The sequence below is a fragment of the Ursus americanus genome, chromosome 23 (genome assembly GCF_024610735.1).
Source record: "Ursus americanus isolate L20-20 chromosome 23, mUrsAme1.1.p, whole genome shotgun sequence".
NCBI lineage: Eukaryota > Metazoa > Chordata > Mammalia > Carnivora > Ursidae > Ursus > Ursus americanus.
The window spans coordinates 42,615,117-42,625,009 of NC_142149.1; the positions used below are offsets into that span (position 1 = coordinate 42,615,117).

Here is a 9,893-nt window from a genome sequence, read left to right on the forward strand (position 1 = left end):
GAACCGACGGCTAGAGGCTGGGCCTAGACCAAGGCCGGCCCACACACAGAGCCCAGAGCCCCTGCCGCCTGCACCCAGTGCCGTGTGGGTAATGGAAGGTGCGGAAGGACTTACATCGAGCTGTAGGAAGCCCTAGGCCCAGCCACCCCGGGCTGACCCGTCCGTTTTCCTCCGTGCTGTGGGCCTGCTGGAACGGTGGTGTTCACGCTGCTGTGCACACGCTCTCGGGGGGGCGCAGAGGCTTTTTAGGGGGCATGGGCAGGGAGAGTTTTCAGAGAATCAATCTGCAGACTCTCCTCTCCCGTAGATGCCACTGCCAAAAGCGATGTGCCTGAGAAGGGCTTTCCGCTTCAGCCCTGCCTCTGCCGGGGCGCGACCCGGGGAGCCAGCGCCTCCTGGCTGGCCGATAGCGGGGTCTCTGGAAATGTGGGATGTAGGTGTGGAGAAAGGGGAAGACACTGATGGCCGAGGTCCAGATCCATTCACAAGTCAGGTGCTTTCTAGTTCTGTGCTCTCCACAAAACTGATGGAAATTGTCAGCTGAGAGATCATTTAAAATAACTTTTGCTAGGGACGCCTGGATGGCTCAGTCGGGTAAGCGTCTGCCTTCCGCTCAGGTCATGATCCCAGGGTCCTGGGATCAAGCCCCACGTCGGGCTCCCTGCTCAGCGGGAGCCTGCTTCTCCGTCTCCCTCTGCTGCTCCCCCTGCTTGTGCTCGATCGCTCTCTGTCAGATAAATAAATAAAATCTTTTTAAAAAATAATAAAAATAAAATACGTTTTGCTAATAGGTATATATGCAATTTAAGGCAAACGAGGAGGAAAAAGTTTAAAGACTCATATAACGTTGCTGTAATAAACTATTTTCAGCCCCATCTAGTTACTTATATGAACAAGATGTTTCATCCTACACGTGCTTAGAAACAAAATCAGGGGCTCCCGGCTGGCCCAGTCGGTGGAGCCTGCGACTCGGGGTCGTGAGTTCAAGCCCCACGCCGGGTGTGGAGGTTACTAAAAATAATAAATCAACTTAAAAAAAAAAACACCACCACGCAAGCATATTGAGACTGCACTCAGTTCCACCCTAGCAAAAAAATACATGAACTAAAACAGAAAAAGTGTTCTATCCACTTTGTGAAGAGACACAAGTCCACCAAAGTGGTATCTTGCTACCAAATATTTATTAGTACTTATTTGTAACGTGTTGATTAGTGTTTCTTTTGTGTGCTGCCAATCACTGTAATAACTACTCTAGACCATGTCTCGAATGTTTGGGGTTTTGTGGTCTTAGGACGTATTTCATTGCCACTTGTACAGATTTTTTTTTAAGGCTTTTTTTTTTTTAAGGCTTTTTTTTTTTTTTTTAATCTGGGAAGATAGGCAGATTTTTTTTTTAAGATTTTTATTTTTAAGATTTTATTTATTTATTTGTCAAAAATAGAGAGAGAGAGCGCACACACACAAGCAGGGGGAGAAGCAGACTCCCCGCTAAGCAAGGAGCCCAGCGCTCAGCCTGGGATCATGACCTGAGCCGAAGGCAGACGCTTAACCAGCGGAGCCACCCAGGTGCCCTGTACGGATACTTTTGTTGAAGCAAAATTTAATAGGGTGATTAATAAAAGACTTTAAGACAGGAAAGTACAAACTGGGACAAATTTCTTTGGGAGGAAAAAGAAACAATGCAGGGTGTCTGCAAGGGAACGGGGAGCTTGTATTTTCCTCAATGACGGTGGGTAGCAGATCGCTGTAGTAATTCGATCCCACTGAATCCACTGGAGAAAATGATGTCACAGTTTTATTTTAAGATGTAAATATTTACATTATCCTGTAAGTCAGGCTCTTTGCAACTATTTAAATTTGCTTTGGAATACTCAGATGTCGAGCTGCAAATGTGCTGGGAGTGCACAACTTTTCAGAGTCATTGTGCGGGTGCGCAAGGAGGACCGGTCCGAAGGCCACGGAGTCAGAGGAGCGGAGGCCTGGCCGGTCCCCTGGGAGGGATGCCTCTGAGCCTCTGCTGCTCTCCCCACTTCCTGGGGCTCCCGCCCCGTCCAGGGGCCTCCCCCACAGCGTGTTTTCCTCCTTGGAGGCCAGCTGCTCCTCCCCAGTTATCTCAGGGAGCCTTCGCAACAGTGCAGCCGGCAGCATCTGCAATGGGCTGTGGGGCGCGGAAGACACAAAGGAGGCTGAGCCAAGGTGAAAACGTCCCAAGGTCACACGCCTGGCGGCGCCAGTGCTGAGATTTGGACCCAGGCAGCCTGACTCCCGAGATGAGCCCCTGACCTCTCCTGGCCCCCATTCTGCACCTCAGTCCGCACTGCCCCCCCCCCATTGACGCCAGTCCTGGTGGTTGAGCAGGTCGCCTCCTGTTTGTGAGCCTCCATGTGTGCACCTGTGAAGGGGTGAGAATACCCGTCGCAGAGGGGACGGGCCGGTGTGCCTACCCGTGCGTCCGGCTCCTTCACCAGCCAGGACAGGAGGGGCCGGGGGCTGGAGCCCCGAAGAGCAGCCTCGGCCCGGTTCTGCCTGACCGTTGAGCCCGCCGGGAGCAGCTGCCGGCCAGCGGAGAGCTCTCGCTCACCCCCACGCCATCTCCGTCCCTCGCGCTCACATTCTCTTCCTTCCCTTCTCTGCAGTTGGACCCACAGACTGTAGAAACCAAGAACTGGCACACAGATGTGATTGAGATGAACGGGGTGAGCCGGGAGAGGCGGGAAATGTCTGCACAGTGGGCGGGCCCCTGGCTGCTGTCCTTGGGGTGCTGTCTTGCCCCCTGTCCCCTCAACGCAGTCCCTCTCCCCTCCCCTGTGCCCGCACCCTTCCCACTCCCACCCTGTAGGTGTTTCAAGGAGCCCTGGGGGGTAGCAGCAGCCCTCCTCGGCCGTCCTGGGCAGGGGACCCGCGTTTGGGAGGCTCAGGCACTCGTACCCTGGGGGACTTGGGCCTGTCTCACCCTCAACCAGATCAAAGTGGAATTCTCCATGAAGTTCACCAGCCGGGATACGAGCCTGAAGAGGACCCCGTCCAAAAAGCAGACTGGTGTCTTTGGCGTGAAGATCAGCGTGGTGACTAAGTAGGTGTCCCCTCTGGCGCCCGAGAGGCGGCATTAGCGCCCGGGGTCCCTGCCAGCCCCTAGGCGGTCACCCTCCAGGTCCGTAGTCAGGGACGGCCAAAAGGGGCCCACAGAGGCAGGTCTCGGTCTTACACGTGCTTTAGAAGTAAACAAGCCGCCATTTAAACACCAGGGGCTTGGCCACAGCAGGCGGGAATCCAGGAGGGGCTGCCCCTCAGGGAAGGGCACGCACCCTTCGGCTCCCCACCACCCCCTCCACTGCCCTTGTCTCCAGGACCTCAGCCACCTCCTCAGGGGAAAACATGTAGGTCCCACATAAGCATTCGAAGCTGAGATCTGTGTTCTAAGGAACGTTCTTGTCTCAGAGTCTTTGGGCTTGTCTCCCAGACCTTCCTCCTGCCTGTGTCCCTTGCTGTCCTGCAGGAGGCGGGCCTTGGGCTGGTTGGGTGGGGTGGGGGTGGCATGGCCTCTTAGCCCTCTCAGCGGCCCCAGCCCTGCCACCAGAGGCTAGAGCCCTCCGAGGCGTGCAGGGGAGGGGATGCCCTCCGCCACTCCCTCACAGCCCCTCCCCACCAGGCGGGAGCGCTCCAAGGTGCCCTATATCGTGCGGCAGTGCGTGGAGGAGGTGGAGAAGAGGGGCATCGAGGAGGTCGGCATCTACCGGATATCAGGGGTGGCCACGGACATCCAGGCGCTGAAGGCCGTCTTCGATGCCAGTGAGTGTGGGAGGCCCCGCCTGGGCACCGGTGGGGAGAGGGCGCCCCCCCACGGGCTTCTCCGGGAGCCCAGGTGCACCGGAGGCCTTCTCCACAGACAGGCCCCAAGTAGCCGAGGGCAGCGGAGCCTTGTTCTGTGACCCGCAGTCCAGTGCGGCATGCGGCGGGCCAGTTCTGAGTGTCCGATGCAAGGACTCTGCCCGTGTTTGCTCGTGTAATCCCCCTCCTCTCCAGTCTCTTATCCACGGCTCCCAATGAGGACCTGAGGCTCAGAGGGGCCAAGTCACTTCCCCGGATTGCCCAGCTTGTAGGTTTTGAGCCTTCTTTCAACGCAGATCTTTCTTACTCCGGTGTTCCTGGCTTTCTTGCTAGTGCCCTGGTGCATAGGGGGTGTAAGGAAACTGAAGGGCTTTGAACCTGGGCGGGCTGGCTGGCTCGGGCTCCCCTCTGCGGTCTCCAGAGCCCTGAGCGCCCTTTGGGACGGGCATTGCTGTCTAGCTCTGTAAACTCCTCGGTGGTGGGGCCTGACCTTTCCGGTTCTTCTCTCCCCCATCTTGCTGGTTGAGGCTGCTCGGATTCCATGGGAACCGAGGCGGGGCCCGTGTTCGGGAAGCCTGGGCTGAGGGGCTGGGGATGTGTTGGCATTCGGCTCCTCTGTGCAACCTGGAAGCCGAGGCTTTGTGGGAACATGATTTTACGTATAAAAAATGTGCAGGGCCTTCCAGAGAGACGCTTAGCAGCGGGGAGATTCCAAAGAGGGTGTCTGACATATGAGTGTGACTCCAGAACTCTGGATGGAGAACGGTGCTCCCCTCCCCCCACAGGGCTGAGTCACAGACCACCTGTGGGCGCTACCTACATCCTGCCTTTCCTGGGGAGACTGGGGCGGAGCGGGAGTGGGTGGGGGCTTCCCCCGGCTCTGTTGTGCGGGATGGAACAGGGCGCACTGCCTGGCTGAGGACTGCGTGGAAGAGGGGGCTCAGGCGGGCGCAGTCCCCATCGTGCACCTCCTCTGCAGATAACAAGGACATCCTGCTGATGCTGAGTGACATGGACATCAACGCCATCGCCGGCACCCTGAAGCTCTACTTCCGGGAGCTGCCCGAGCCCCTCCTCACAGACCGCCTTTACCCAGCCTTCATGGAGGGCATCGGTGAGGCTTTGGGGGACCTGAGGGCTGGGCCGAGCCGGCCTCCCTGACGGCAAAGAGCAAGAGACCCATGGCTTCCCTTGTTTGTGGATCTGCCCGGTGCCCTGGCGCGACGTGGCTGAGTGGCCCGGCGGGTGGGCTGTGACCCGCTGGGGCCTGAGCCCGAGGCTGGACCCCTACTCACCTGCCTCTCTCCCCTCTTGTCCCTGTGGGCTGCCCTCTGTGCTTCCTCCTCGAATACTAACGTCCTTGCTTGGAAAGCTGGGCGTCCAGGGAAACGTGCCCCGAGGTGGGCGGTCAGGGCCAGCATCCCAGAGCCCAAGACAAGGCTGGCCGGAGCGTCCCGGAGATGGCCGGAGCCCAGGCTTCCAGGGGAGTGCGCTCTCTCTCTCCCTGACGCCCCAGGTGGGGACGAAGCGGAGGGCCTCGGCCAGCGGGGCTCCAGCTACCACCCACCTGGGCCGAATCCAGGCCTGGGCACCTACCTCCTCCCACTGCCTCCTCCCCGTGCAGATCAGGGCTTCAGCCGCCACAGGAAGCGAGGAACCCCACGGAAGGTGTTCACTGCCTGCTCCAACATCAGAGGCCGTTGAAAGAGAGGACACATTCAAAGCGGTGTCCTCATGGCCTTAAACTTAGCCTCCTAGACCAGGGACGGGGCATGGCAGGAGCCGAGAAGGCCCGTGCGGGAGGGGCGGAAGGGGTAGGAGGGTGCCCACTCCCTGCCAGCTGCCTCCGGACTAAGCTAGAGGTCACGGGTGGGGGCTTCTACAGGAGCCAGCTGTTCCTAGTCCACCCTTGGGAAGATACCAGGCCCTTCCTTCCCTACAGGGTCTGCTCCCCTCACCCCTGGGAGCCTGGGCTCTCCCTCATTGTCCCCTAGCCCCCTGACCGTGGGGGCGCCGGTGCGGGCCCCACCGCCGGGAGCCGAGCCCCACCCTAGCCCCGCTGTCCCCACAGCCCTGTCGGACCCTGCTGCCAAGGAAAACTGCATGATGCACCTGCTTCGTACCCTGCCCGACCCCAACCTCATCACCTTCCTCTTCCTGCTGGAACACTTGAAAAGGTAAGAGCAGGGGCGCAGCCGGGGGAGAGGCAGGGAGCCCAGGGCCCTGCTGGGGAGGACACATCTGCCCGGGGACCCGGCCCCTCGGCTCTTCTTCACGGGTGCCGGCCTCTGCTGGGTCATCCGTCACAGGGCGAGGGTTCACTTTGCAAACTCTGGCCTTCACAGTCTTCGGTTTGAGAAATACCTGGGTCCTAATGGCAACCTCACACATCGGCCACACGCCGCTTAGAAAGGCAGGGCCAGAGCCCAGGACTGTCGATAGACTGCAGTCCGTGGTCATTCAGGCCACGTCAGAGCTTGAAGTGGAAGGGAACGGAGAGCCTAGGGTGGGCTGCAGCGTAGCGCGCGTGTTGTCCTGTGCGGTACCCGCACTCGTGTCTGGCTCACAGCGTGAATTGTGTTCGTTGGGGGCACAGTGAGGAGTCTGCAACCCGCTGGTCTTGACCTACACCTCATCTAACAGGGAAACCGAGCCCCAGGCCAGCAGGGCTTTGCTTGGGGTTGGCCACAGCTCTGTCCTTGGAAGGCACACGTCCCGAATCCTAAGCTAAGTCCCCTCCCCCCTTCCCCCCCTTCTGTCGTGGGGTCCGAGAGCTGCTCAAGCTGATGCCTGCAGCAGAGCTCAGAACTGACACCAGCCCTCGCCGTGTCCTCGCCACTTGCTTTTGAGCCCAGCACACCCGGGTCTAAGTGGGGAGCAAAAGTTTCCTGGTGTCCCTTCAATCCACTTGCCACCCAGGACCAGGGAGCCCCCTGAGTTGGGGTCACGCGGCGGGCCCGCTCCTCCCTGAGCTCAGCTGTAGCCCTCGGGCCTGGGCTCCGGCCGCGGCTCAGCCAGGCCAGCTCCGGAGGGCCAGCGGAGACCTGGAAATGCCTGGGGCTGCTGTCTCGTTTTTCCCATCATGAGACATTTTCCCTCTGGTTTGGCCAGAACTGAAGCCCCAACCAATTCCCATAGTTTGGCGAGCACTGTGGGGAGGACACACAGAGGAGGAGTGGGAAGGGAAAATTCATTAAGTTTTCCACCCTGGGAACTGGGCACAGTCTGTTCCCACATCTGGGCCCCTGGCTGGCTGGCGTGTGTGCGTGTGTACGTGTGTGTGTGTGTGTGTGTAGGGGGGCTGGGCCAGCTACGCAGCTGCCTCCTGGCATGGCAATGTTTGTCTGCCTGTTTCCAAAGCAGTCAGCGTGTGCGTCCGTGGCTCTCGCCTGGTGGCTGGGAGTGACGGTGTGGTTGGGAGTTGGGGGGTGCTGCTCGGGCGAGTGGGCTCAGCCCCAGAAGCATCTCCTAGGACTGAGGAAGGCCCAGGGCCTCTGTGATGTGTTGGGTGGTCTGGATCTGCCTGGACACCAGCCACAAATGGCAGCCCCTTCTGTCACTCGGGAGATATCTACTGAGCATGTGGCCTAGTATGCAAGAGAAGCAGAGAAAGATCCAAAGGGAGGCAACGCTGGGGTCCTGTGAGGAAGACCGTTCTGGAAAGCACGGGAGAACAGTCCCTGGGCTCCACCTGGGATGAGGGTCACCTTCCCGCAGCACAGCAGGCAGAACCTCTGGCCTAGTTAGCCGCTGCTGCTGGAGCTCCGGCCCCTCCTCTGGCCCCTGCCACTGCCCCACCACAGTAGGACTCTCCGCCAAGGCCACGCACGGCAGCTTGGCTGACCCTGGGGAGAGCATGGGCTCTGGAGGCAGACCGCGTGGGGGCAGATCCCAGCTCCGCCACTGGCTAGCCGTGTCGCCTTGGGCAAGTCACGTCACGCCTCTGTACTTCGGTGACTTCGTCTGTATGGGGGGTGATGATAATAACCTCCCCACAGGGCTGTGATGAGCGGGAGCTCCTACGGGGAAAGTTCTTGAGTCAGGAATGTCATCATCCCCAAGGGGAAGGAGCTGGAGTAGGTCCTTCTGGCTTTGGCAGTTTACCATCAAGGGGTGGCCCCGGGAGCTCGGAATCCAGTGCAGGAACGTCCTGGGACACCGCTGGAGACTTGGTCCATTGGCTTAGTCCCTCCCTACCAAGAGGTCTCTACCCTAAGGAGAGGGAGGCTAGTAGCCACCGTCTGGGAATCCTTGCCGGAGTTCTTACAGCTCAGGCCGAGCGCCTGGAGCTCCGAGTGGCTACTGAGAAATGACTTCTTTTTCTCCCCTCCCCCACCCGTTTCAGGGTTGCTGAGAAGGAACCCATCAACAAAATGTCCCTTCACAACCTGGCTACTGTGTTTGGCCCCACGTTACTGAGACCCTCGGAAGTGGAGAGCAAAGCACACCTCACGTCGGCCGCAGACATCTGGTCCCATGATGTCATGGCGCAGGTACGTCGGCCCGTCACAGGCCTGTGGCTGGTCGCTGGCGCAGCGGGCTTCTCCGTGGGGCGGAGAGAGAACAGCTCCGAGTCCCACGCCCCATCCCTGCTGAGCAGCTGGCTAGATGGTCTGTAGGATGTCACCAGGGAGCCAGGGCTCCGGACAGTCCTGCCGCTCCCAGGCCAAAACAAAACAAAGTGTGAGCCTGGACCCGAGGCCCAGAAAGCGTGTGTCCCAGGCGCTGCCTGCGGTCTTCGGAGGGCCGCAGTCTCGGACAGCAGGCTCAGGGGCCCTGGAGACCTCGGGGGCCTCGTCCTCCTGTGTGGAAGCTCTAGGATTGCTTCCAGGGGGAGGAAGCTTCTCCGGAATCCCTGCAAGATCCAGGTCAGAGTGCGGTCTGGAGGCAGGGCTGCCCATGAAAGCCAAGCTCCGGAGCAGGTCGGAAGCTTCCACAGAGGTTGGCCAAGTGGCCCCAGGCTCCCCAGCCCTTTGCCCCGCGGCGCTCTCTGCTGCCGCCAATGGGCACACCCGCCCAGGCTGCGGGGGGGCGGGGGGGGGGGGGAACGTGGCCCCAGACGGCCTGAGGGCAGGAAGGGGGTGGCCCAGAGGAGACCCCAGCCCAGGGACCACTTCTCGGCAGATGGGAGGAGGGCCAGGAGGCCGAGGAGCCCAGCCTGAGTCTTCCCTGTCCCCCGCAGGTCCAGGTCCTTCTCTACTACCTGCAGCACCCCCCCATTTCCTTCGCAGAACTGAAGCGGAACACACTGTACTTCTCCACCGACGTGTAGCCCAAGGTGGGAGCCGCTGCGGGGGGCGGCCCGGGCCAGCGTCTCCAGCCGGGGGGGGGGGCCCGACACAGACTTGAAAGACTCCAATAGAAAACTCCCAAACCCAGCACTCCAGACTCCAAGGGACGCAGGTTTCCAAGAACTGGAATACGTGCATCTTTCGCGCCGCCTTGTACAAAGCCAGCCGCCCCAGCCCCAGCCTCGCCGCCGCGCGCCGGGCCCTGCCCTCCGTCCCTCTAGCTGTGTCTCCTACCCGTGCAGTTCGGGAATTGTGTCATGTCTATTTGTCATGCAGAAATGGTAGTGACCGACCCAGTATGGGCATACAGACAGCCTGCTTTGTTCTTTCGTTTCCTCCAACACTTTCTACCCCCCCCCCCCAGTCCGGTCCAAGGGCTTTTATTTTGCGCTCTGTAACTGCGGCCAGCTTATCCTCTCTTGGCCCTGCTCCCAGATTGCAGCCTCCGGGCAGCGTCCCCTCGGTTTGCCTCCACCCTCCCCTTCCTCCCAGCCTGCCCACATGCATGTGCAGCCTTGGTTTTCGCTCCATTACTCTGAAAGTTGAGGCGGCCCTGGGCAGCGGTGGCCCGTCCGAGGCCGCGCCTGCTGCCCCCCCGCCCCGCCCCCGCCTGTGGAAGCACACCTGCTTGGCCTTGCTGCCTGTGCAAATGTCGTACAGGGACACAGCCTCACACTAATCCTCAGCTTAGCACAGAGCTAGAGAGCCGATCTCTGGAATTTCCACCTGACAATCTCCATTTCTGGGGTTTATCTGTTCTATCTCCCGCCTCCT

At 60.0% G+C, this 9,893-nt stretch overlaps 1 protein-coding gene across 4 annotated transcripts in view; it reads left to right on the plus strand.

The window, feature by feature from the left end:
• The window catches only part of ABR (ABR activator of RhoGEF and GTPase), a 172,576-nt gene extending 163,146 nt beyond the window's left edge, over nt 1-9,430 (plus strand). For 3 of the 4 annotated variants that reach the window (XM_045773296.2, XM_045773298.2, XM_045773300.2), the window contains 7 exons: nt 2,637-2,696; nt 2,964-3,073; nt 3,650-3,789; nt 4,808-4,942; nt 5,900-6,005; nt 8,174-8,321; nt 9,011-9,430. In XM_045773296.2, the coding sequence (XP_045629252.1) occupies nt 2,637-2,696; nt 2,964-3,073; nt 3,650-3,789; nt 4,808-4,942; nt 5,900-6,005; nt 8,174-8,321; nt 9,011-9,100 (789 nt within the window). In that variant the 3' untranslated portion in view covers nt 9,101-9,430. The remainder of the gene's footprint in view (nt 1-2,636; nt 2,697-2,963; nt 3,074-3,649; nt 3,790-4,807; nt 4,943-5,899; nt 6,006-8,173; nt 8,322-9,010) is intronic. The other variant, XM_045773297.2, reaches the window with a different exon arrangement.
• Nucleotides 9,431-9,893: the final 463 nt, after the last annotated feature.